The sequence below is a fragment of the Agelaius phoeniceus genome, chromosome 7 (assembly GCF_051311805.1).
Source record: "Agelaius phoeniceus isolate bAgePho1 chromosome 7, bAgePho1.hap1, whole genome shotgun sequence".
Lineage (NCBI taxonomy): Eukaryota > Metazoa > Chordata > Aves > Passeriformes > Icteridae > Agelaius > Agelaius phoeniceus.
This window is the reverse complement of record NC_135271.1, coordinates 31,453,104-31,480,967: the sequence shown is the minus strand read 5'-3', so window position 1 is coordinate 31,480,967 and position 27,864 is coordinate 31,453,104. Positions and strand designations below refer to the sequence as shown.

Here is a 27,864-nt window from a genome sequence, read left to right as displayed (position 1 = left end):
CCGGCCTGGGCTGTGTCGCTGCTCGGGACCCCTGCACCGTGCCCGGGCCGGGGGAACGCCGCTCCCGTCGCCGGGCTCCCCCGCCCGCCCCCGGCGCGCCGCCCCCGGGTCGCCGCTCCCGCCCCGTCCGCCACTGACGCAGTCCGTGCCGCACCAGCTCCAACATGGCGGCAGCGCGGCGCTGAGCAGCGCGGGGCTTCAAGGGCCGCCAGCGGGTGAGTGCCGGCCGCGCCGCCGGGCAGCGCCGGGCGCCGGCCCGGCAGAGTGAGGGCCGTCGCCCGGGCCGCGCCGGGGGCCGTCGCCCGGGCCGCTCCGGGGGTCGGGCGGACGGTGGAGGAGGAGGAGGTCGCAGCGCCGCGGGGCCTGAGCTCGGTCACGGCGCGGGTAGGAGCTCCGGCCCCTCCCGGCCGGCGCTTCGGAGCGGGCCTGGGGCTGGCGCCCCCGCCGCCTCCTCGCACCCGCCCCTCGCAAGGCCCGGCCGGCCGTGTGCGGGGGACAGGCGGACCGCGGCGCTCGGCGCATCCCGGGGAGGGTGGCCTCCGGGAGGGAAGCGGTGTGAGGAGCCGCCAGTGCGGCCCGAGGCAGGCGGGAATGGCAGGGTGGGTGAAGCGGCGCACGGGGCCTGGCGCGCGTTGCAATAGGGGTCGGCTCTGCCAGGCCGGCTGTGCCGCTCCGCAACCTGGCTGGCCGCGGGTCTGTGTGCGCAGCGAGCGCCCCGCTCGGGCTCGGGTGCTGCCTGGGGAGTTTGAATGAGTCTTCCCTCCTCCCCTAGACGAGCAAGGAACGGGGCTGTCTGCCTGCCACATGTTCTCTCTTCTGCAGGCCTCGCCTAGGAAAGTGGAGCCTGTAGGGGCTACCGTGTCTGGCAGGAGACTCCTCTGCATCTCTCTTTTAGGGATTTCCTAAGGCGTTCCAAAGACTTCTATGAGTATTGAGTTTCAGGCTCATTTTGTTTGTATCCATGACATACTGCCTGTATATGGTTGTACTTTGAGGCCTTGAAGAGGCTTTGAGAGACTTAAAAGACTTAAGAAATAGCTCACTGAAACTGTGGACAGAGTATCTGTTGTAATGCTGAACATTGCCTTTAAGTTCAATCACCATTAGAAAATTTATAAATAATGGTAAAGTTATTTTGTCCAGTAGTTTCCTAATGTTTGACTGGTTAAGTTAATTATATTTAGTACTCATGTGAGACCTAATTTAAGAGACATGTCAGACCATTATTTTGCATATAGTCTATTTTCTAAGTTGCTTTTTTTTTGAGAGAGAATATTTTGGAGGTTTTGTGTTTTTTTTCTATATTGTCAGCAGAAGAGGCTGTTCTTTGGACAAGGATAAATGTTACTAGTGGGTTTTTTCGGGGTTTTTTTTGGTGTGGTTTTATGTTGTTGGGTTTTTTAAAATCTTCCTCCCACCATTTTGTTTCACTATTCCCATTGCATTGGGATCCAGCATTGCTCAGATTTTTAGGTGCTACCACGATAAAAATAAGGTAACAATTTGTAGGTTAGACTTGATTTATGAAGCATTAGTTCGTCTAAACTCACAGAGTTTGAGTTATCCTTTTGTAAAAATTATTTATAAATATTTCAGAAATAATGTATTTTCCTGTATGTGCAGTAGATCTGAGGGGTAGCATAAAAAGGAAAGCAGCATTAGTAGTTCTCTGAGAGCACCCTTTGGGACTACATTTCTCATTAAGACTTCCCATTCTTTCACTTCTGTGAAACAAACATTATTGCTTTAATTAGCTAGCAGTCATCAAGCTGCTATCAAGAGAAGATTTGGGTTGTTTTCCTCACAGGATCTCAGAAAATCTGGGGATTATGAGGGAATTGAGAGTGAAAATATGTAACAGTGAAGGATTTTAGAGTGTTGCAGCGTGATTTCTCTGATGGTAATTTAGAGGCCAGCTTCCATTTGGAAGAGAGTCACTGAGTGCCAGGGAAAAGATGTGGCCATCTTCTAATGCAGTGAGGTTTAGGTCAGAGGCTGGGATGAAGCATAGAAGGGATCTAGAGGAGTAGAGAAAGGGGTAGAACACAAGAATAAAAGCTGATTTTTTGTTTATATTGACAAATATGGGTCAGCATTCAGAGCTGTCTCTTACTGTTGCATGGTTGTCTTGCCTTACTCTCATCTTCAGTAACAGGTAGGAAAGGATTCCACTGCTGAAATTAATTTTTCAGGGGAATTTGCATGACTTGGAGATTGCACCCTGTAAAAGGTTTTTTCCCTGTTTCATAAAGAACATAAACTTGCCTTTTCTTAGCACTTTTTAAGTTTTAAAATAAAAGTTCATGGATCCAGGCCTATTCAAATTCACATGAACAAGTGCACTTATTTGTGTACAGACCTGACAGAAAACACCTGTATTTTTTCACAAATTAGGACAAGTACTTTCTGTGTAAATTAGATAATAGAAAATCGTGACTAAGACTTGACAACATAGATTTTTAGTTGCAAGTGACAAGAGCATATTTTAACATTTTTCATTGAAGGAATCCCTTTTCTAGAAAAATAAAGGGGATGATCCAGTAGGAGCCTGTATTTCTGTGTAAACAGTTTCAGAATGTTACTACCTTCTCAGCTGAATTTTATGCTCTCCCAGCTGGGGTGTTAAAACTGGGTATGCATTCATTATACTTTAGTACAAGAAGACTAAATTCATGTTTATAATTGCAAGAAATCATACTGAAAGTGGTATAAGTGATTTACCAGTGCAGTAGGGTTAGGAGTATGTACTGCATATTTAGTCAGGACCTATCTAAGGGTGACAAATGTTTTCTAAGGTCTCCCTTGCCTCATGTGCATGGAAGACAACAGTTGATATTGTCAGGTGTCTGATTTCCTTTTTTAGAGGGAAACAAATCCTATGTTGGTAGTCCAGTAAATACTTCTAACATTGTTGTAGAGAGGAGGCCTGGTGAAAAGTGGTGTGAATCTCTTTTTGCCTGCAAAAATGTCGAAAGTTTTATTTTATAGGTGGTTTTTCTTTTCTGTCAGACTGAAAGCTTATAATGCATGATTTTTAATGATGACTTGAAAGTCTTCCTACATAAATTTCATAGAGCTGTGTAGAAAGCAGATATTTTCTTTCTTATAGGTGTGTTAAATCCATGTGTTTGCAAAGACGTCATCCTAAATCTGAAATGTGTTCTAGTGTAGCACATTATTCCTAAATTTAGCAACAAAAATCCTGTGCTGCTGGCTAGTGAAATGAAAAAAAAATCATTTCCCTAGATGTCATTGCTGCTAATTCAGAGTTTTGAGATCGTGAAGTACAGAGGAAAAGATGGTGTTGTTTATAGAAAAATGCTAAGGAAATTACGGAGATAGAGGGTTGATGTCTTTAGGGTTTTGTTCACATCTTTGGTATCATGCTAACACAGCTGCAAGCTCTGTCACAGGAATGGATCTGTGAACAAATTTTCATGTCGCCCATTTCAAAATCATAAATTCACTTCTAGTTAATCCATGCTGGAAAGAACTTGTAGCATTTTTAGTCTGTGCCTCTGCCATCACTTTAGGCTGATAGGTGCTGCTGCAGTATCATTCGATGGAGGGAGGAGGAAGGGGTGATTTTTATGCAGCCAGGTAGGCACTTGTATGCAAGCCAAACATGTGGGTGTAGGAACCCTCTGTTGTACTATCAGCCCACATTTATATTGCGTTCAATTGACTGCAGCCACAGCCTTAAAGGATATATGCTCTGTGTTCACTTTGTGCATTTGCATTAAAATGCATTTCTGCAGATTCTGCATGCCTGTCTTTGAAATATGTATCTAAAGGCATCTTGATGCCTTTAGATGGTGTGAAACAAAATGCTAGCAATGTGGATTTATGTACTTTGTTTGCTTCGTTTGGACATTGAATGAAGATCAGTGCAGGTAATTGTAGGTTGATGCAAGGAAGCACATTCAAAGGCAAGGTAAAGGAGAAATTAAACATCTGGAAGAACTGGTGATGACAGGGAAGCAAGTGAAGGAATAGGACACAATGTATCTTTTTCCTACTAAATATGTCTTAGCTTACTGTTCTGTAGTGTACTGGGACTGAAACAAATCAGTAGTTCAGCACGGTTCTAAAGAAGGTTGTTTTTTCCCTCCTATAAAATGAGGAAATACTGCTGTATTGCTGCTTGCTGTCACCTTCTTTGGGCTGCATGATGTGCTGATACTCAGCTGATGTGCATCTGTGAGTGCTTTTTGGCCTCTTCAGTCAAAATGCTCTAGTATGTGTTAAAAAGTACTATTACCAGATCCCTGCTGGCACGGGTGATTTTGGAAATAAAATTCCCCAAGATGTGTTTTTTAAACGCATCAACAAATGTCAGTGCTAATCCCTGGTGGAAAGATGCTTGTGAACAGTTTGGGATAGTTATCTTTTCCCATTGGCACAGATCATTTTGGAGGAGAAGGCTGCTGGTAGCCTGGCCTTGAGCTGGCCAGCTTTATCCTGCAATTATTTAAATAAAATAATGAGCCTGATGGAGGTGTGAAGTAATGTGAACCCTGAGGGACACAGTTGGTGAAATGTTGGTTGTGGATGCAGCTGTTCTGACAAGACTGAGTACTTTTGATGTATTCATCAACAAATACCAATATGCTCTAAGCTGAACTGTAATTCTACTTTCAGACATAAAAGAAACAAGCCCTTTGTTTAGATATGCTGAAGTGTTGTTCTAGGTGCTTAGTTGGCTTTGGGTTTTTTTTGGTTATAGGTTCTACTTAGACTTGAGTAAGAGCCTCTTCAAAAAGAAGGTGGTTGAGAATGATGAATAACTTGAAAATTTCAGAGTAGTACTTGGGCTGATATTTTGTCCTTCCTTAGAGTTTTGGAAGGAAGAGGTGAGCTGACTTACCAAGATTGTCCTGAATAGCACATTTTTGGAATGTAGGTATAGTAAGCATCTTTTGGGTTGACATCAAATTCATATTCCTTTCACTAGTGAAATTCCATCAAGTTCACAATTAAAAAATGCAGGGTATTGAGAGTTAAGAATATCCATGTTCTAACTGAAAAGAAATTTTGAGAGAGAAATAGCACAAATAATTTAAGCCCTGTTGTCAGACATGTAGTGCTACTGAGCTTATGATTTTCTGACTTCATTGTTGATATTTTCTGACTTTATTCTTGGGATATTGTTGGTGGTTTACTTCGTTGATTTTGTATTTAACATTTAGACCCCCTGTACTTGCTTTTAATATGGACAGGTTTTAAATGATCAGTATGTAGAAGATTGTGTTTGGTGTTACTACATGAATAGAAATTATTACTTTTAAGGACCATTTATAACTTGGTACTTTGCCCTCTAGCACATCAGGAAAGGGTCTGGCTAAAGTAACAGTGCAAAGTATAATTAAGTATATTGGAGAAGAAACACTCACTTGACTTATGAGGTAGGTAGGATAAATGTCAGTGATATCTTAGCCTGGTTTTCTGGGCACCATGAGCTTGAGAGTGAGATATATTTACTTGGCCTGGTGTCAGTTCAGGGGGTTCATACTGACCCATTGCTTTACCTGTCATTTAGAATCTAGTGCAGCTGGTGTTTAGGGGATATTAGAGGATTTAGAGAAAGTGCAGGGTACACTGGAGGTGGTGGTTAGAATATGGACTAACTTTGTTTGGTGCACTGCTCATGAAACAATGTTAAGGTAGAAAAACATCAAATTGAGGAAACTTGGTAGGGGTAGGGAGCTGGATAGAATTCTTTACTTCTGATTTCTCTCTCCCATCATCTACAAAACAGAGTTAAAAATTGACTGACATAGGTATATTTATTTTGTAACATAGCTTTAATCATTATCGGTGTTTGAAATAAAAATTATTTTATGTGTCAGGTATCAATTATTTCATGTGTTGTGTATTACGATAGTTGTTATTTATTTTGGCTAAGATATTGTACATAAATGTTGACGCATTCCTCTACATTTCTCAAGCAAACTGCATGTAAAGCAGGAAATCCCTTCTCACTTAAGCATTAGAATTTAATGCTTAAAATTTGAGTACAAGCAGCCAATCAGTTGTGGTACTGATGTTCCTTAGAGGTCTCAGTTCAGTTAAAACTGGCAGTTCTAGCACCAAACAATATTTAGGACAGCATTTATTGTGAAAGGTTTATTTGAAAAAAGTATCCCCATGCAGCTGTGTGGTCTCTTGTACCCCTGACAGTGAGTGCTTGCTTTGGGGGGGTCTCAGTTCTGAAAGCAACCTGTCCATCCCATCCCATCCCATCCCCTCCCATCCCATCCCCTCCCCTCCTTGGCCACACCCTGCCTGCCTTGGCTGCGCTGGCCTGGGCAGCCTCCTGCTGACCTATGGCATCCGAGGTTTCAGCTATTGCCATCTTCTCTGCTTGTTTCCCAGCCTGCCTGCCACAAAATTGGTTGTACTAATAGGAGAGAAATGCTCATTCAATTCAAGCAGGCTGAGATAAACCTGCTCCTTTGGACCAGTGTCTGGCTTGTGTGTATGAATGTATCTGTTTCACACCTAGAGAATATCTAGTGAGGTTCTGCATTTTTTTAAAATCTCATTCTAAAATCACATGAATAATGAACTACAGAGTGGTGTTTAATTTAAACCAGTCCTGCATTGTTCCTGTGATTTTTGCTGTGTAATCTTAGCAAAATGTTAGGAGTGACAGCACAAGTAGGGAGAATATAGGCTAACATGATTACACTGCTGTCTTGGGTTTTTTACAGCCTCTTGTTCATATGCTGAGAGTGACAGATGGTAACAATTGAATTTTTCAAGCGTGTTCTGTGGTACAGCTATGAGTGAAGCTTTAGGAGAGATGTGTGCAGTGTATCAGCTAGATTTGAGCCATATTTTCTGGCAATAAAAAATAATTAGGACTGAAAATGTATGGATTATATTCCAAATTCTGGAAAAAGTACTCCTGTCTTACAGATACTTTTGCTGTCACTGTTTGGTTTTTTTTTCCCAGTCTGAAGTAATTCAGAGAAGATAGGGATTTAGAAAAGGAAAAGAATATGATTGTACATAATGTTGGAATGTTGGAGATGCAAATGGAATTTTAAGACATAGCTTGTTACACAAAAATAAAAGGATATATATAGTCTAAGGCAAAAGTTGCATTAAAATTCTCTCTAGGCTGGAAAAACACATTAAGATCATTGAGTCCAACAGTAAATCTAGCAGTACCAAACCATGTCCTTAAGCAGCACTATGCATCTATACACCTTTTAAATGATACCAGCGATGGTGTCCCAAGAAATAAACAATGACATAAAAGGAAAAGAGACAATGAAAAGCCAAAATAATTTCACTTAGCAGCGGTTGTGGAAAAAATACACCCTTGTATTTTTTTGTCAAGAATGGTTTGAATCCTAATTGGAGCAATGCCTGGTAACTGCCATGACAGGAATCCAGGAAATACTGAACTTTGAAATTTGAAAATTGAATGCTAAAGTCTTGCCCATATCTCACAGTATCTTTTCCTTTTGTATTTCCCCACCGAAATACGTACTGAAGTACGGCACTCAAGTTTAAATTCAATGTTATTGCAGCAAACATGAAGAAAATCACTCATTTGGGGCTACAACACATGAAAATGACCTAAAGTACTTGGCATTTTTTGAACTTCAAAAAATGCTAATGTTTGCTGTCTGGGGTTTTTTGTTTGTTTTCTCTAGTTTTTATTGACTTTTGTATTGCCTTACACCTGTATTGACTTACACATGATTTCAGTGCACAGAAGGAAAAACTAAATTTTATTTTCATTGCTTACAGTAATTAGACTTCTGAAGCCATGGGAGTAAAGGTCCAGAGACCGCGTTGCTTTTTTGACATAGCCATCAACAATGTACCCGGTAAGAAAATGAAAGTATCAATTCAGTAGCATGATATTCATATGAGATATGTATAGGAAAAAAAAATAGCATTTAACTTCACAGTAAATATGGTGTTGTTTGTTTTTTTTTCTAGCTGGAAGAGTGGTCTTTGAATTGTTTTCAGATGTGTGTCCAAAGACATGTGAGAATTTTCGCTGCCTTTGCACAGGTTTGTAGATTTTACTATTTAATCTGTAATTTTTAATGTAATGCCATGTTAATTAGTTTGATCTCTGTTATTATTTGTGACATTTTCTTAAATGTGGAAGTAAGTTCAGAATTGTTTCTTGACACCTCCAAATATTTCACTGATGGTGCACATATGAGCCTGCAAATACGATGTAAAGCAAAGCAGTTATAGCTTTGGCTTAGTGTGTTGCAGGGAGTATATACTAACCAACTTTAAATACAGGCACAGTAAGCTGATTTTCTGTTACTAGCACAGATATTACTGTTCACATTATGTAACATCATCCAGTCTTGAAAGGTAGCCAACAAGAGGTCAACCATGCAGACTTACATTTCAGTCTTATGATACTTTGTGGAATTTGAAAGGTGATGCTTTTATTCATCAGTTGTTTTTTCTGTTATTATAATTTCTTGAGGGACACTGGTGATTTCTACTCCTATTGAAAGTGTATTTCTTGAGGAAAATACTCAGGCGATTCTCCCTTGGAAACATTTACAAAGAGAATTACTTTCCTGTGGACTGCATACTTTTGTTGCAAATGCTGACAGCTTAGCAAAACTTGAGTTTATTGTTGCAAGAATAACTTTGTGAATACATAAATAGCATATATGCTTTCTGTCTTCAGCTTTTTCTGATTCCTTCCAGCTTGGTTATTTTTCAGGTCAAGAGTCTGTAGCTGTTAATAGTGAATCCCTCAGCAGTACTAATATGATCTGAATCAGGTGTGGATACATGATTGCATTCATGTTAAGTTAACTAGATCATGCAGCACACCATTCAGGATGTCTGCAGGAATGTAGGCATTATCTGATCTGATAATAGGTTTAATGGCAAAATCAAATAATCAAAATTTGTTAACAAATATGAACTTTAATGATTTTTAATGGCTATGACTATGTTAACACGTGACTGTGGCATTCTTGATCTGCTGTCAATCTCCCAAAAGTCAGATTATTGAATAAAGGTGTTACCCCCCACTGCTGCCGTATATTTGTGATTTGAAGTCTTCAACAGTGTTTCAGGTCAGCAACACTTATAACTAAGTTCATCCTTTGTTGCTGACATCCATAATCAAATTCACATCCTGACCTATTGCGCTGCCTTAACACATATAAGAATAGAATAGAAAAATATGCAGAAGGTTTGATATTGATCACCAGCAAATTATTCAAGCTTTTAAATTTTGTTTTCCTTACTCATCTTTTTTTCTGGAAGTTCTGAGAAGTGTCTGCTGCCTTTGTAAAACAGGGATCCACAGCTCCATGTTTTCCTGGCATACACCAAGTTAGTGGAACATACACAGCATCACATTCATCAGAGTTCCTATCAAAAGTGGGGTCTTTTTCTAGCTATTTAAATCCATATGGAGATACCAGTCTGTAAGTTCAGAGGAACTGCCCTTGACAAAAGCTTCCAGTTTAATTGCTCAGAATAAGGTTATAGGAAGATGCTGTCTAGCAGTTTGCCAGCATGAAGAGGAAGTGGTCTTCCCTGAGTAGTCCCACTGATTACCTTGCTGTTACCTTCACAGGACACACCATGAGCCATTCATCTGGCTAACTCAGCAGAAATCCTCTCTCTTTGAGCAGGGAGAGGCCATTGTGTTGTAGCTGGAGCAGAGTTTGCTTAAATAGCACAGCTGATGCAAAGGGAGGAAGACGGCAGTTGTCATCGTGAGCAAGGGGGGAATGAGAGTCCTCCCCCTTCCCCCTGCCTCTATGGCTTTCTTACAAGTTTTTATGGTACCTTAGCCTTGCTGTTTTTTAAGTACAGATCTGATTGTTTCTTGCATGTTTCTGAGCAATACTAGTTGTCATAAATATAAACTGGATGTTTAGCTTCAGTCAATCTTCATGGCAGTGACCAGAGTTGTATACTAATGTCAGTAAGGTGTTCTTCTAGTATAACTGTAGAGACAGACAATAATCTCTGCACTGCTTTCTTAAATACCACTTTCTTATAGGTAAGTCTGCCTCACAGGCCAGTTTTTCAGAGCACAGAAGATGATTTTGATTGAGTGTTTTACATAGAACTTTTTTTGTAATGAAGATGCAGAGAGTAATTTTTGGTTTTGTTCATTTTCTTCTTTAGGTGAAAAGGGTACAGGAAAGTCCACCCAAAAGCCATTGCATTACAAAAGTTGTCTGTTTCACAGGGTAGTGAAAGATTTCATGATCCAAGGAGGTGACTTCAGTGAAGGTATGACATGAATCTTTAAAGAAAATTTTGCCGCTTATGTAATAAAACATTTCAAAAGTTCTATATAGACCCATTTACTTAGTTATTCTCTGACAGATATCACTGCTTTTTCCCCTTTCTTCTGTGTGAGATCCTTTCCATGAGGATTTGTATAATAAACTTCTATATGTGCATTCACCCACTTTTGCTCAAGTTATCTCAGTCGTTCAGAGAACCAAATACCTGCTACTGAAAGGTTGAAGCATGAGAATTAAATATTGTATCTGCTGCTGGGAAATAAAGAAAAGAGGGAGACTGTTGCTGAATACATGGGAAAATATTTTCTTGTTTTCCAAGTTTTTTGCTTCTGGATTACAAAGATGCATCTTGATTGTGTTTGCATATCTTGAAGAATAATGTCAGTGACTTGGATGCAGTTACATCAGTGTTATGAAGTACCTTCCACATAATGTAACTCTTTTCATCACTACTTTAACTGTCACTTTTCCTCTTTTAAGGAAATGGCAGAGGAGGAGAATCCATTTATGGTGGCTTTTTTGAAGGTAAGAGTTCTATCAGTCTGTTCTATTTTGGTGTTAAATTAAACAATTACCTTTACATTCTGTAGTCTCTGTTCTGTAAACCCGAATTCCATTTTTTAAAAAGATTTTGTCTGGTCTTGAAGGCCTTTGACTGTCCCATTAAAGTTATTTTACTTTTAAGATATGAACCATTTTAATGAACAAAAAACTAAAACTGAACTCCTTTGTATTTGTCTCTTTTACCAGACTTACATTTTTATTGCTGGTTTTAGACATTTACTTTTGGCTTGCTCAGCTAGCTAAAAGCTGGGGATGATCTTCTCTTTGAGGGAAAAGGAGAAAGGTGTTGATGGCGTTGGGTTTCCTCGCAAATTTTTATTTTAAAAACACACAGAGCCCTGCTTTCTTGAACCCAAGATGATAGAGCTTTTAGTTTTCTCACGGATCTGGTTCTTTCTCAGCCAGTGTTGCAGAAGAAGCTATAGTTGCTGCATTTCTCAGTCTGTGTTTGCCCAGAATGTAGTGGAGCATATGTGTTTATTGGAGCAGTTGCTGTGTTACACCTAAGCCCAGGTGCTGGGTAGCTGCCACCCAGGCAAAGCTAAGCCCCTCTTCCCTCCCAGATACTTTTTTTTGCCATTGGTGGTTGTCTGAGCTTGCAGCACACACAATAATTACTCATTGCTGTAGTTGGGCCAGGCTGCAAATTTATATGAGAACTTGAGTGGAATCAACAGTTTGCAACTGCCAAAAGAGGGAGGAGGCCTTACCTTGCACTGACTCTCCCATCAAACTAGCCTGATTCAGCTTGCTACAATGCCTAAAGATTATTGTAGCAAAAAAAATTTTATATATTCCCATGTTAGTGAGTGGATCCAGTTTGGCAAACATAAGAAGTAACACAAATGAGTAGCTGGATTTGAGGAAATGTATGGCTGGGAGAAATGGAAAAATGAGCACAACCTCCACTTATCTTCTGGCAATAGTGGGCTGGCTGTTCAACTTGGCTGGTCACAGTGCAGAACTGAATTTGTGGGAAGTTTTGCTTTTGTGGATCAATTAACCAATGCACCATAGGATTAGGTTGGCACTTGATGCTATTGTACAGGTGATTGGAGAGTGAGTGGGACTGTCCCTTTCATGGCTAGTGACAGTAGCATTATGAATATTGTACATTTTTCTCTGTTAATACTTCCTCCTGCTCTCTGTATCCAAACAGTATTGAACAAATGTCCTCATGTCTGCAGAATTTCCTTCCCCCAAAAGCCTTTTTGCTGTTTTGGGAAAGAAGGGAGAGGATTATTTCTTACAGGTGTCTTAAATGAAGAATAGTGATTACATTTTACGCTTTTTTCATTTCATAGTTTCATTGGGATTTAGTTTGAACTATTAACAATTCCTTGCTCGTAAGAAGTAGGATTCATTGAAGTTAAACTGATTTTCTTAATGGCTAACTTGATAAATACATCTCTGTCTGTCAGACAAACAAGCTGTTTGGGATTCCTATCAAACTCTCTGTGTGTACTTAAAAAAAAAAAAAAACAAACAACAAAATGCCTGAAAATTAGGGATTTATTAATCATTAATACACAGCTTCTGTTCCAAAGAAAAATAGAGCAACAACTTAAACATCTCTGCTAGTGTTGGTAGGAGACAGATCTTTTGTGCAAGAATACTAAATTTTAATTTTTTTTCCTCTCAGGCTATAAACCATTGGATTCATATTTCTCCTTGTTACATAGAATGAACAGAATGATGTTTTAAAATAGCTGTTATTTTTAGTCTATTTTTAATACAACTTTTCATTCAAGTGGCTAACAGATTTATTTAATTAGGATTCATTTACTTAGATGATAGCATTTTCCTAAGCATATCTCATATGCTTAAAAAATAACTGAAAACACTTTCTTTAGATGAAAGTTTTGCTGTAAAGCACAACAAAGAATTTCTCCTTTCAATGGCCAACCGAGGGAAAGATACAAATGGTTCACAGTTCTTTATGTAAGTATTGAAATGTCTTGAAATGTGTTTATGGTTTGCTATTTGTAAGCTGTTAAGGGAATCCTTTTAAATATTGAAGACTAGCTCCTGTGCAAAGCCAAAATTGATGGTTTTTTACCAGGTTGCCTGGAAGTAGCCATTTTCCTAATGTACTTATTTTTACCCCTAATGGGCTTATTTGTATTTAATTTTCTGTGCAAAAAGGCTTTCAGTAGTTTTCAGTAGCTGTGTTCTAAGCTGGACAAAAAAGCAAACCTGTTAGTTCCTTGTAAAATTCTTATTACTCTAATAAATTGTTTTCAGGAAGGTGGCAAAACAGCTCTGGGGGCTCTCCAAAGTAGTAGAGGGCTTTTTCTAATCACAAAATAGCTTTCCAATACAGTCTTACTTATAGGTAAAATTTAAATTCTAAAAATACATTGCAGCAGACTCTTTTAAATTCTAAATTATCTACAGAAAATATCCTCAAAATACATCACTCTTACCCACATTTCATGGCCTTAGTTAACATAAAGAGTTGTGGATGTCAGCATTAAAACCTTATTTTGGGATTTCTAAATGATCATTAATCATCCCAGTTTTCTACTCTTCCATAACTGACACATATACCTTAGTAATGCTAGTATGGGGGAAAGCTGAGAGAGAGTCAGTTCTTCTGTGTCAAGTAATCTCTACATGCAGATACTTTTTCTTCCAGTTTTCTGGTTATTTTCTAATGTGTAAAAGGTTATTTGCATTTTTCCTGCAGACTTTTGTATCTGTTACTGGTAGTATCTATATAATTCAATGAGTAGGAGCTTATTATGTCCTTTATGAGGATTCTGTCTAAAAATCTATGTGCGATTTTGGGGTTTTTTTCAGTAAAGTGTAATAGTCAAAGTGTTTCATTGAATAGCTAGTATAACATATAAAACATTAACTATTTTTAACTGCACACAAACATAGACTGATATATATTGGTTTTGTTCAATTTTGTTAGTACACTCAAAATAACGTTCATCTTCCTATGTGTAGGTTACATGTTTTGAATGCTGACGGCTTTTCACTAATACTGCTTTTGTTTTTCTTTTTAAATTAAAATCTGGAAACAACAGAACAACTAAACCTACACCTCACTTAGATGGGTAAATATCTCTTATTTTCTTCTTACATTTGTTTGGGAGCTGCCTTGAAAAGTTAAGTGCTAAGAATACTTACTTTTGTTTATGTTCTTCAGGCATCACGTTGTTTTTGGACAAGTCATCTCAGGTCAGGAAGTTGTGAGAGAAATAGAAAACCAGAAAACAGATGCATCTAGTAAACCATATGCTGAAGTACGCATACTGAGTTGTGGAGAGTTAATTCCAAAATCCAAAGGTAAAGTTGAACTGTACATATGAGGTAATTCTGCTTGTTTTCTTCCATGCTGGCTGCTTATAAAAATATTTAGAAGCTTACTTGTGATAGATGATGGCATGGTTGGTGAAAAGGTGTATAACATTGCAGAGCAATCTGTCTTCTAAAGAACTTAAAAGTTGTTGATGCAAAAGACATTAAAGAACAATCATGCTTTTTTTCAAAGCTTCTCCTGTCTTGAGTTTTCTTATACTCAGTACATTTTAGTACAAAGCTGGCAAGCACTTGTCGTATCAAGTAGAGTGCTGTGTTAAGAAGATTGGTGGCAGCCTGACTTTATTTGATAACTCATACTTCTTTGGAAGGTACTGAACTTGTTTCAGGTTGCTCTAAGGTAACTCTTCAAAACAGGCACTTAGATTATAAAAGTCTGGGTTTGGCCCTTTAGCTCATACACTTTATAAGTTACTATAAACTATTCTTAAAGAGGAATATGACAGAACCTGTCTTTCTGGAAGGGATGTCCTGCTCTGCCATTGCAGAATTGAACATGGTATGAGAGCTTGGATCAAGCCTTATTTTATAAGAGAAGCAGAACCTAAGATGTTCCTGTCACCATGGAGAATGTCATTAGCAGAAAGCCAAGATGCTTATTTTGTTTGCTATTTCATTCTTAGCACGTTCTGTTATGCACTGGGAAGGGTTGCACCAAGGATTTTGAAGCACAGCACAAGAATAATGGTTTGTTTGGGCAAAGGAAAATACAAACATTTGAACTTCAGCTTCTTGTTTTTTCACCTCCTTGTTGCTCATTTATTGTGATATTTGGTAGAATGACTTTGGCGTCTGAGGCGATCTCTTCAATACCACAGATTTCCAAGCAAAGTTATCTTTTGGCTCCTGATTTCCGAAAGGTTCTGGATCATGCCATGTGTTAGGATGAAATTATGGTTTTTTGGACAGTATTCTGTAGCTTGCAATCTCTTGGGAAATGCACAGGTGCTGTAACTAGAAAATAAAAGAGTACAGCTACAGGGTGGATGAACCTAGGGAATGAGACACCCACTTGCATAGATGTCTTCATTGGATTGTTACACTCCTTTTGAAGTCCACTCCAGAACTCTTGAATGACTTAAATGAAATTTTTATCACTGAGCAGTGATGACCTGCAGCCTTTAAGCAGGGCTTTAAAGTGCTTGTCATCCAAAGAGTGAGTGATATAAATACAAAAATTCTGTTTTCCCTCTGACTTCTCTTAAAAGAGAACAGGCTTCTGAAAGGATTTGACTTGTGTTGCCTTTACCCTTTTGTCTATGTTCTTGTGTCTCTGACTCAGTACTGATGCATTCATGGCAGCTCTGGTTTCTGTAGCTGGCCTGGTGTGCCAAGGAGGGAAATTGGTGCCAGGGTGATGGGATACCCAGTCGATGAAACTGTAAGGCTCAGTTCTAGATAGGGATGGGCAGTGGGAATGTTTGGAGAGCAAGAAGCCTTACACAGCAGGATCAGGCATGTGAAGGGCAGAGCAGAGTGTGGGGGAAGACAATGGCCTTGATGGGCCCTAATGCACGGCCAGCATGATAAAGATGCTGTGACAGACCATGGTGGAAGTTCTAGTGTGTAGAGAATCCTGCTTTTGAAAGGGGAAGGCTGTGTGTAAGACCTCCAGTGAGAAATGGGCTGCTACTGTGAAAATGGCGGCATGGCTGGAATTGTTCTTTGAATTGTGGAACCTCTGATGAGCTCTGCTGGCCTGAAGCAGTGGAAAAAGGAGGAACAGTGTGATAGCACATCAGCTGAAGCAAATTTGCCAAGCAGTTGTCCAAAGGTAACAAGTGGAACAGGAGACGTCCTTGGACTTGTCAGTTACTGGGAGGACAATCCAGATAGGAGGAGCAGTTTCTGGGATGCAGTCACTGTCATGCAAGATCATCAGCAGAGTTATCTAACAGTGGAACTGTTTGTGGTACAGTACTGTGGGAGGTAAAAGCAAACTGATTATGTGAATTATGAGGCAGTTATCAGGGAAGGCTGCTTTTAAGAACTTAATTTTAAGACAAAGGAATAAGGAGGCTGCCTGTGAGGGAGCTACAGTGATGAATTTCTGTGGGAGGGTGCATTAGGGTACCAAGGGAGTCTTAAGTATTTATTATATGAGTTTGTCTGGTAGGCAGCACAGAGAAAGGAATTAGGTCTTCATGGAATGAAAATAGAACTGATACGTGGCTTTAACAGGTAAGGTGGCTAAGATGTTAAGATGCCACTAGCAGAAGGAATCACAGTAAGAGCAAGGTGCTTGGTATGAGTGTTTTTGTCATAGGTTAAAGTTGAGGAAAGGTGATCTGATTTTCACACAGTGAATCCAGATGAAGTGCCTCATCAACTGTGCAAATTATCTCCTTAGGTGGAAGAATTGGATTTATTTAGGAATGAGTGGATGATGACTGAGCCATGTTACAGGATGCTGTAAATTGAATGATGCAGTGATAACAATTACAATATTGCAGAGGCCTAGATAAGCTTTTAACATGGGATTTGAGAGGATGATCACCTAGAAAAGTGGAATGTTTGTCATATTTTCTTTTGTTTTTCTTTTTTTTTTAGTTCCTTAAAGTTGGAGGAATAAGTGAAAAGGAGAAGTTTTTAAAAAATTATAAAAGAAGAATTTCTCTGGCCAAGTGGTAGAATTTTTAGAAGATCTTAAATTTCTAGGGAAAATCTTAAGTTCTGGGGAGGAAAAAAAAAGGAAGAAAGCAAAGTATTAACACAGTATTTAGAAAGGTTATTACAGACTAGCTAAGCTAATACAGCTCACAAAAAAAACTGTGGAACAAAAACTGTTACATTAAATTTCTTAATTTAAGGTGGGAGTTTGGTACCAGTTTTGTAGAAGAGGTCCTAGTCAAAATTTCTCTTATTAGTGATTTGATGAAGTCAGGTGAAACCTGAAGCTAAAGAATTTTTTTAATAAACACTTGTAAATACATTTTAATGACTTCTTTGTATGTAGGTTATGTTGTATAAAATATCCTCAGAAAACTTACACGGTTCTGCAAGTGCTTGACAGTATAAATTTTAGACTTAGTTTCATAAATCCAAATTATGAAAATGTCTTGTTTTCCTAGACGTATCCTTTATGGTATTGTATTGTATTGTTATGGAGAAACAATGTTTTTCCAAAATGTCAATTTGTTCCTAAGTATTTTGATGAAGTAATTTCATGACACAATTAAAAGAATCTGAGAGATACAAGATAGAATGGTCCAGTCCATACCAGGATGCAAGATACAGAGACAGGTATAAGATGGGTGATTTTTCTGAGATTAGTTTAGAAGTGTTTGGTATTAAAATGTGTCTTTGCTGTTCTGATCTAAAGCTAAGAAAGAAGAAAAGAAGAGACACAAGTCATCTTCCTCATCCAGTGACTCAGAAAGTTCAAGCGATTCAGAATCATCTTCTGATTCATCATCGGATTCTGAGAGTGCTTCAGAAGAGAAATCTAAAAAACGAAAAAAGAAACACAAGAGAAATTCCAAGAAACATAAGAAAGAAAAGAAGAAGAGAAAGAAAAGCAAGAAAAGGTCAGTTTTGAGATTTGTTTTGTTACATGTACACCATACAGTGCCATTCTCTTGTCTTAATAGCTACAGACTACGTTTGTGTAAACTAGCGGTGCAGGGTTTGCAGTCTGGGAGGTCCTCGGTTTCCATATACAAGAATAAATTATCTGATGTGATCACAAAGGGTCATATTCATGTGCCCATGTATTGCAGCATGTAAAGGAGTAAACAAATGAACTCACACTTCAGTTGGCTTGAAAAGTTGGAGTGGTAGGTTTGAAATGGGTAGGGATAGTTTGTTGCCATAAATTTACTTCTGTACAATTCATTTTGAACTATATGTGATGGAACTTGGAAAAATGTAGTATGCAGGAATATAGCAAAATTAAACATAAAATTAATAAATTGAATTCTAATAAGTTCTTAAATAATAATTCTTAAGTAATTAATACTTCAATTTTTTCATCTGATATGCCAAAACTCTTGCAGTTTCACTGGAAGATAATAAAATTGAGAAAGCAGTCTTGCTTCTGAGAATGTTATTTTGAAACGAATAGTTTTGTTACAGTTCAGTGTGAGATAAAAGTTGTGTCAGTTTGTCGTGATATAAGGCCAATTTGGGAGGAAACTCCTAAAGGGGTCCCTCTAGAAAAGCAGATTCAAGTGGCCCTTCCCCCAGCTGGTTTGGGAAAGGATTTCCTTGGAGAAAAGTAGAAAAAAGTGTTAATTTAAAAAGCAAAGTATTGACAAGCATTAAAAATGAACAATATTAAACAATAAAACCTCTCACTGTTCTGAATGGATGACAAATTCAGAAAGGCCTTGTCATGGGCTGTGACTGGGCTCACTCAGTCTGTGTTCAGTCCCTCCAGTGCTGGAATGCAGTGTCCCGGGCCCTGGCGGCCACAGGTGTCAGCTCCTGGTGCTCTTCTGGGTTTTCAGTCCAGTGCAGGTTCAAACAGTTCCCAGAAAAAGAAAAACCACAGTCCAGGGAAATTCACTGCCTCAGCCACCTAAAAACTAACTAAAAGCACAGGAGAGCTCTGTCCCACTGCCTGTGCTGCAGACAGCACAGTCCAGGAGAAGGATGCAGGAGAGAAAGTGCAGCTCCTGATAACAAATTCTGGGATTCTTCTCCCCCCTTTGCTCTCAGAACCAGCCTTAAAGGTGCAGAACCTAACATCCAGCATAAACAGAACAGATGATTGAGGATACAAGCATCATAAAGGACACAGTGCAAGTCATATTTTTCCAAGCTAGCAGTGGAATTTAAGAAATGTTTACTTAAGGCAGTGCTGCCTAAATGCTGTTTCTGTGCACCTAAGGCCTTTTCACAGAAGTTTGTAAATTGCTTGGAATTACTATAGTCTGTAGACAGTTACAAATTCTAGTGTAAAATCTGAATTTTTAGTCTCCTGAAAGTGTTTTTAAAAGAAAATAAACTAAAAAGTTGCATAAATAGACAGTATGTCTATGTTCAGTGTTGCACCATTGTCTTTAGTAGAGAAAAAGTGTTGGTCAGAAATCTACTGCTGTTGTATAATTTGGAGCAAATATATGATGGGGGGGAAAAAAGTTGCTTCTGAAATAGCTCTGTTTTCTGAGGTTCTTGTGGTATCATTGTATATTGAATTAAGACAATTTCTGAATTATTTAAATAGATTGAAGGGTCTTCCCTCATCCAGATAACTCTTTATCCATATTTTCTATACAAAAATAAAGCTCATCCAGTGAAAGTGAAGATGAAAATACTGAAGCACAGCCATTATCTACTGTCCGTCCTGAAGAAATTCCTCCCATACCTGAAAACCGGTTCCTGATGAGGAAAAGTCCTCCTAAAGTAGATGAGAAAGAAAAAGAGAGAAAAAGCAGAGAGAAGGAAAGAGAGAGGTAATATATCTGATTTAAGTCTGACTATGGTATGGTCACATACTATAGTCTGGCAGTGGTATGGTCACATTGCTGTTTTAGAGCTCTAATGTTGAATCTTTTCCATGTTGAACAGTTCTATGTTGTAAGCACTGCTGGATGAAAAATAGATTTCTCTGTTTATTGGAAACTGTTTTCTTTGTCCTAGAACACAGGCTTAGTCTTTGAAAATGGTTTAAGTGAGTAACGAATGTATAATGACTGGCTTAATTTCATTTAGCATACATTGCAACTGTCCAGTCTGAGTCTAAAACCTGGAAATCTTGTAAAATCAATTGAAGTTTTATTGTGTAGATATTACTGTCTGCTGTAAAATAAAATGGTGTGTTTTCATTTAGTTTCTGAAGAGGTTGTAATACTGATTTTCCTTCTTTTTTAATTGTACAAACAATATCATTCTTTTTAAATTATTTTTAGTAATCTGTCAAACTCACAGTCAACATACCAGAGAAGACTGTTAGTCACCAGATCTGGAAGGAAAATAAAAGGAAGAGGACCAAGGGTAAATGTTTGAAATCTGTTCTTCAAAATAAGCAAGGTGGTAGCACAGTCTCACTGCTGGTGTTACTAATCATATTCATTGGGATAGTTGATTTTAAAAAAATAAGCGCATCGTAATTGATTTGAGGACTGAGGCTTGAAGGAGGACAGGAAAGAGAAGAAGGGGGTGAGAAAAAACCATCAAAATATTTTATTTAAGTTACTATGGTAATATTTAAATCGGTGAATGCAACTAGTTCAAGAAGGGTTCTAGTGAACACAGAACCAGTAACATCAGTGCCAAGAATGGGGGAAGACTTCTCCCCCTTTTGGCAGGGGGGAGCTGTCAAATTGGCTCTTTCAATATTGTGAAGCCATATGCTATATGCTGCATGTAGCAAATGTTTTTAATAACTGAAGTCTCTATCCCTCCAATTCTTAGTAAAATCCAAATCTTAGTAAAACAAGTGTGAAGTATTGTTTCTGCATTGCCTGTCAAAGATACAAATCTTCATTGTCAGTAAACAAATATTAGCATTTGTGCAAATCAAAGTAGCAGAAAACCTCTCATCAGACTACAAAAATCCTGATGTAGACTTTGCCTTAAAATCAGTTATTTGATCAGAGTTGGTGTATTCCCTCTTTAGTTAACTGTCAGATACATTTTCAGTAAGTTAGTAACTTGTCAGTGGAAACTTGGTATATACATGCAAAGTGTCCTGTTAGGTGCTGTGTAGAACTGAGTGCCAGGGGTGCAAATGTTGCTTAGGTATCACAGCATGTGAAATTCAGACTAAGGTGGGATTTTCTCTTCTTTCCTCCAAGCGTTACCGGACACCTTCCAGATCCAGGTCAAGAGATCGATTCCGGCGCAGTGAAACTCCTCCACATTGGAGGCAAGAAATGCAAAGAGCTCAAAGAATGAGAGTCTCTAGTGGAGAAAGGTGGATAAAAGGAGACAAGTAAGATTATTTCTTTCTGGAACATGTGCATGTGGGTTTTAAAAAAGTTTTTAGTTCTTAATTTTTTTTTTTTGCTTGTTTAATTAAAAGTAATACCTATTACCTTGGATTTTCAATTACAATTGCTTTCAAGAAGCCAGGGTGCTGACTTGATTATTCCATTATTTAATTGTGTGTGAGTTTAACCATGCTACTGCAAATACATAGTTAGTAATAAAAATTATCTAATGTGAAGTTTTAGTTATGAAGCTGTCTCACTTCTGGTTTAATTTTTCAGAGTGGAGGGAAATGAAAACATTTTTTTAAATTGTATCTTTTTCTCTCCAAGGAGTGAAATAAATGAAACCAAGAAAGAAAATCAAAAGAGCCCAGGAAGAGGAAGAGAGAGAAGAATATCAGACCACAGGCAAGTTTCTGAAAGTCCAAGCCGAAGAGGGGAAAAAGAGAAGAAAAAAGATCACAAATCCAGCAGTAAAGACAGGGAGACAAGAAGAAATTCAGAAAAAGATGACAAGCATAACAGAAGCAAATCCAAGAAGAGAGCTAAATCTAGAAGCCATAGTAAAAGCAGAGAGAAATCAAAAAGTAAAGAAAGAGACTCCAGACACAGCAGACATGATGAAAAGAGACTAAGATCAAGAAGCAAAGAGAGAGACCATGAGAAAGGTAGAGAAAAAGACAAGCACTATGATTCTAGAGGGAGAGAGAAAGAAAGAAGTAGGAGCAAGGATAGAAGTAAAAGAGCAGGCTCAAGAAGTAACGAACAAGAGCATAGGAAGAGCAAAGACAGGGAGAAACGCAAGTCAAGAAGCAAAGAGCGTGAGCATGCTAGAGGGAAACACAGCTCCAGCAGCAGAACAAGGGATCGCAGCAAAAGCAGAGACAGGGGTAGGAGAGGGAGATCCAGAAGCAGGGACAGGGATCGCAGTCGAAGTAAGGACTATTCAAGGAATAGAGATAGAGAAACAAGGAGGAGAGGAAGATCAAGAAGCAGAGAAAGGAGAGGTACACCAGATAAATACAGAGGAAGAGAAACCAGGAGGAGGAGAGAATCAAGGAGTTCAGAGAGAGATGAAAGTCAAAGCAGAAACAGGGAGAGGTATTCAAATAGGGAAAGTAGAAGCTCATATAAGAGGAATGATAGTGAAAGCCAAAGGAAGAGGCGTTCAAAAAGCCGTGAAAGTAGTAGTCCTGAATCTGGCAGAGATAAGAAGTCTAGTAGAGATCAGGATAGAAGTCCAGACTCAAAAAAGAGACCAAGTAGCAAAGAGAAAGAATCAAAAAAATCATACTCGCGCAGCAGTAAAGAAAAGGAAAAGACCAGATCCTCAGCAGAAAAAGAAGTAAACCAAAAATCGAAGAGTCAGGAGAGAGATCATGCCCCTAGTAAGGATAAAAAATCTGATCGTGAAACAAGTCCTGGAACAGATGATGACAGGCATGGATGAGTTTGTGGACTTAATGTTTCCATTGTCTCAAAGTTTTAGAGACGTTTTGGGGAACGCCTTTTTTAAAGATGTGGACTTCAGTTTGGTCTTTTGATAATCTAAAACCTGGATCATTTGTACTGCTAAAGTTTTAATAAACTTGAAATGAAAAACAAATTACATGTGTAATACAGTGTGCTGTGTTTTAAATATTTCATTGGATTATGTATCCTTCTTGTGTGTTGTCAGCTATAAAGGTGACTTCCATGCCACTTTTATTTTTTACCTGATGAACATAGTTCAGTGCAAGCAATGGCTGCCTGCGAAGAGGCTTGTTCCATATATGAAGAAGAAAGCTGCAGATAAACTACATGTCATCTTAAAGCTAGGAGAATATTGCAAGGTGTCCATTACTCCAGTCCTGCTACACCTGTTTTTCAGTAGGTATAAATCCTAAGGAAATTTATTTGTAGATGTAAATTATGTTAGTTTTTATTGTAATCACAAAGTGAATTGATTTAAGTAAATCTTTGTAATTCTGTCACTGCCAGCAGTAGAATTCATTCACGTAGTAAGGCAGTCATCTGTGTTTGGGAGTTATTTCCTTGTCCTAAAAAAAATTTTTAAGTGCTCATCAGCATAACTTTTTTCCCCTGTAACCTCTCCATTCTGTGCTTTCATGTCGTCTACTGCAGAAATGAATGCTTCAGACTGCCCTGCTTCAGTTGCCTAATTAGTGGATGCACAGAGATGAAACAGATTACCAGAGTTTGCAGGGGTCAGATAAGGAACCAGGAAATCCTTTCAACTTTTGTTTCTTAACAAGTCCATGTGAAAACTCTTGCAGTTCTCCAGTACTGGTTTTTGGAGTAGTTGAAACAGAATTTCAAGTAATGTTTTAAAACATGCTCTTAATTTTATTTTTTTAACAGAAATTTGCTTTCTTCCTTGTTTCCCCTCATTCTAAAGAATGTAACTCTGAATTCCTTCTCATTCTTTACTATGTCCCTCAAACCAATTCCCTCCCTTTTCTGCTTCCCTCTCCTGCCTCTAGGTCCCACCCCAGTTTGTATTTCACCACCACCTCTTCACGTGGAAGAGAAGGAGTTTGGTTTGTGCTGCTGCAGCAGTGCCCCCATATGTGCAATCTCCAAAGAGCAGCTGCTGTGTGGTGACTCAGTGCAGTGTCTGAAAGGATAGATTTGGTACAAACCCCAGTGCTCCTTTCAGTCCATGAAACTATTCACATCTAAGACTGGCAAATCTTGAAAGTTGTAAAGGCAAGTGACAAGCATTAATCTTAACCTGTGTCAAAGCAAAACAAAACTGCAATCGTTGAAATTTTTGCCAAATCTTGCACTAGATGGCACAACTTGCTTTTACTCTCTTGGTAATGAGTTAACGTTTTCACTTTGTGATCAGTTTGTTGACAGCAGATTAGGAGAAATGTTGAAGCTTGCTTGACATTGTGGTCCAGACAGTTGTTATTCTAAAGAAAAATTGTTGTGTCTTGAAAGCAAAAGAAAACCTAGAATTGTGAGCAACATAAGCAATGTTTTTAAAGGAAGAAAACTGAAGTGTGTAGAGTGACTTTTTAGCAGAATGGTTAGTGGAGCTGATTTGGCTGTCAAGTGCTTTTTTACTTTTTTACTGTCTTTTAGAAACATCTCCTATGGATTTTGCATTTCAGTGGTCATCTTATGCAGAAGGTTAAAAAATGTTCCTGGTCCACATGTGGGTGGATGACACAGCAGTTACTTAAGAGAACTCAGAGGAGTGAACCAAAGACCTTTATGGTGGATCTCTTCTGTCTGAACTTTGTAGGACTTCAGAGAAGTTGTAGTCCTATTTTGGGGGACTGTAGTAAGAGTAAAGATAGGAAGTTAGGCTTCAGAAAATTTTGCGTGACAGCTTAACCATTTATACTGTGCTATGCATGCCATGTGCTTCAGAGTCCCATTTAAAAACTTTGCAATGTTGTTTCATTATTTTAAATAGAGCTGACACATGAGCAAGCTATTGCTGAGGAAGTTTATTTGCACTACTGAGAATATTCTTGCCAATATCACTGAAGCTTGTATAAGCATGTAAACAAAACAATCTGCAACTATACTGACTCTGCTGTAGATGAAGGGGGGAAAATACAGGCAGTCAGCAATACAGCAATCCATAGAACATTTTTTTTATTGTGTTTAGTTTAAAATCTCGAATATTAAATCCAATTGTAGTTTGCAGTTGTAGCTACTTATTTTAAAATATGCACTTGCATACCCTTTTGTATGGACTTTGTTACAGTTGAGAAAATTATTTGTACAAAAATGGACTTTATTCTTTCATAGCACATTAAAGATTCATCTGAGTTGGTGGCACAAAGCCCATTTTCTTTTTTTAAATGTACTTGGGTTTTGTTCAAAAGCTGGCTACACTAAATTGCAGGTGGTGGGACACAGTTGCCTGTGTTGTATTTGGTAGTAAATTGGCATGGTGCTGAGCACTTATTTTAAACAGAAACACAATTGCAGTCTTATACAAGGGAGGGTTTGCCAGATTTGTGTTTTTCTTTATCAAACTGGAAATTGAGAATATTGATTAAGAATTTGTTGGGACTAAAGCCCAGTCCCAAGGACAGCAAGATGTCCCCAAGCACTAGTCAGTTCTTGCTGCCTTGTCAGGAGGCATTGACTGTTGCTCTTGCAGTCCTGAGTCTGTTTATTCCCTCAATGACAGAGCTTTCCTGTTCTCAGCCTCACAGGAGCCACCTTGTGCTGTAGTCACAGTATAGCTCAGTGCCATCTTTAACATCTGTGTCATGTCATTCATTGGCTTTTGGCTCAGAGGACTGGTTTGGAAGAATTTAAGTATTCCAGAGGCAGTAAAAACAATGCTCGTGATCTTTTGTTGTGACTGCGGGAAGAAAGTAGTAGAGTGCAGCTTTTTCTGCTGGTACCCCAGAACTGACTTTGTTCCAGGGAATTCATGAACCCCAATACACAATGTAAAGTGAGGGCAGGGATTACTGGACTAACTTTCTAAGTGTATGTTGAAGTGTCCATACAGGCTTGAAATAACTTCCAAAGGTTACACATGCTTTCTCTGTTGTATCTACAATAGATGCTGAGATTTTACTAATACCATGCAACATATAGATACCTGGAATGCTGAATTTATAATTGACAGTGGCTTTTCAAACTTTGTTAGAAAGAGACTGTTACTTTATGCTGGATTCTCTGGGTACTGCCATCAACTCAGAAGCAGAAATTCTTGCTGAGGGTGGATAGATAGAATGTGCAGTTATGTAGACGCTATTACCTGTAAAAAATGTGTTGCTGTCTGCTAATTCTTTAACACAGCCATAGTGTTTCAGTTGTTGTTTGTTTCAGTTGGTTGTTTTTAAGAAAGAAAAAAGGCAATGGTTACATTTTAATGCTTTGTTCTATTTGGTTGTTAGAATTTTAGCCTGAAACTTTGCACTTTGTACTTGAAATTCCTGACTACAGGCTTTTCTTGCAGTGTTCTTTGTCAGATGCCTTGAAGAATTTGCAGTGATCCCCAATAATGTCTGATTTGTAATAGTGTCAGCCTGGCAAATGGATTTTAGGTTAATGTAAACAAAAGAAGCAGTCCTTTAGCTGCCTTTTCTGGAACTGTTGATTTATTGAAGCAAATAAAGTATTTTTGGAAACACCTATGGGGGCATGGTAGACTCATTGTTTTTCTGATAAGCAAAAATGTATATTCCTGCTTTTAGGACTTTCCTTGTAATAGAAAACCTAAACGTATACATATATACTTTTATAAAAGCAGCAGCCATTAAAGTGTTCTTTTTGGGAGGTTGTTAATTTTATTTTGGTGTTTTGAAGGGGGTTTTTTTGCGAGGGGGGACATGGTTGGCCATACTTCCAGAGTCAATGTAATGAAAATGTAAAGAGCTATTATGTACCTTCCCTTTGCTGAAAATAGTAATTTTCACAATGCAATATTTAACTAAATTATTAAAGAAAATGCATATCAAAAAGTCTGTGAACTGCATTTTGCAAAATTTGAATTTACTACAGATCTGCAGTTGCCTAGCAGAAAACTCTAGCTTTCCATTTTGGTTTAGTCATACTTCTCAACCTTGAACAATTCATGTCATTACAAACACTGTTTCAACAAAACTTTGTTGTGTAAAGGCCAAAAGTAATGTTCACCTGTTTGTTAGATTTAAGTATCATATGAAATTATGTTTTCTGGTTCTAGTATGAAATCTCACAAAAGGATTAGCAGTAATAAAATATAAAAAAAGGTGATGAGTGTAGATAGTAAAACTACATAAAGGTAAAGGTATATTTTGTGAAAATATTAATAAGTTAGTATCTTTCCTTAATCAGACAGTCATTATTCAAATAAAACTAATAGGGCAGTTAGTATGCATAAGTTCAGAGGAGAAATCTTGAACTGCTGAATATGCATATAATTGGTTTTAAATTTATATTTGTACTCATGGAAGTTCTAAGACATTAAAAGGACTAAATAAGCTGAACTAATGCAGCACCCTGATTTTGAATTTAAATTTTGCAATATGTAAAGCACTTTTGGAAACTTGCTATTTTTGGCAGGAAGTTAGACATGGCTACATATCCCCATTATAAACGGTAGTCTCTGTGTGGCATTAGCCATAGCTGCTATTGGAAAGAGTGGTTGAAAGGATTGGAAAGAATTTCAGCATATTAAATTGTAAACAATAGTAAGAGGAGCTAGCTGATAACTTTGTTCTTTCAGCTAAAATAAGTATTAATTATACCAGCAGTATTGTGCATGTAGCATTTAGCAGAGTATTTTGTAATTAATCAGAGTCTTTTGGACATTTTGTAATTTATAGTTCGTAACAGGGAAGATTATTTAGTTGTAAGCTGAGAGAATGAATTCTTGATTTGAAATGTACAAGTTGTGTACCAAAGCACTTCTCAGAAATAAATGCTTTTTTTGCTTACTAGTGTATTCTATGTCTGCCACATGTGCTTCTTGCAGTATTAGCATCTTCTGTATTTAGAGAAATAATCGTTTCTAAGTCATATTTGCAACCTGTGCTTGTAAATTCACAGGATATTCCAAGTTGGAAGGGTCCTACAAGAATCATCAGGTCAGCTCTTAGGTGAGTGGGCCATGCAGGATCAAACCCATGAGCTCAGCATTATTAGCACCATGCTCTGACCAAGTGAGCTCATCTCAGGGTAAATGTGCTTGGCCAACCTGCAGCCTTCTGACATGCTGATACTTTGAGTACAGATTTACAAGGCAGAGTGATCTGATCTCAGGATATTACCTCCTCAGTTAAGCCAAGATCAACTTCACTGAAGATGTGAAGTTAGATTTTTATTCCATGTTACATTAGATGATAGTGTCAAACAGTCGG

General features: G+C 38.4%; 1 protein-coding gene across 1 annotated transcript; it reads left to right on the top strand.

Moving 5' to 3' along the window:
• The first annotated feature begins 74 nt into the window (after nt 1-74).
• On the top strand, nt 75-26,157 carry PPIG (peptidylprolyl isomerase G). The gene is made up of 13 exons (XM_054636279.2): nt 75-215; nt 7,765-7,844; nt 7,960-8,034; nt 10,147-10,254; nt 10,752-10,796; nt 12,689-12,776; nt 13,871-13,900; nt 13,993-14,132; nt 17,488-17,692; nt 19,394-19,561; nt 20,018-20,102; nt 20,906-21,042; nt 21,371-26,157. Exons 2-13 carry the CDS (start codon nt 7,784-7,786, stop codon nt 22,488-22,490), a joined length of 2,262 nt encoding a protein of 753 aa, XP_054492254.2. The 5' UTR covers nt 75-215; nt 7,765-7,783; the 3' UTR covers nt 22,491-26,157.
• Nucleotides 26,158-27,864: the final 1,707 nt, after the last annotated feature.

Bases quoted from the DNA above. Each gene is read 5' to 3' on its own strand.
- PPIG (XM_054636279.2), top strand. From the start codon at position 7,784: ATGGGAGTAAAGGTCCAGAGACCGCGTTGCTTTTTTGACATAGCCATC. The intron at 7,845-7,959 runs GTAAGAAAATGA...TTTTTTTTCTAG, and splicing joins AGCCATCAACAATGTACCCG to CTGGAAGAGTGGTCTTTGAA. The intron at 17,693-19,393 runs GTCAGTTTTGAG...ACAAAAATAAAG, and splicing joins AGAAAGAAAAGCAAGAAAAG to CTCATCCAGTGAAAGTGAAG.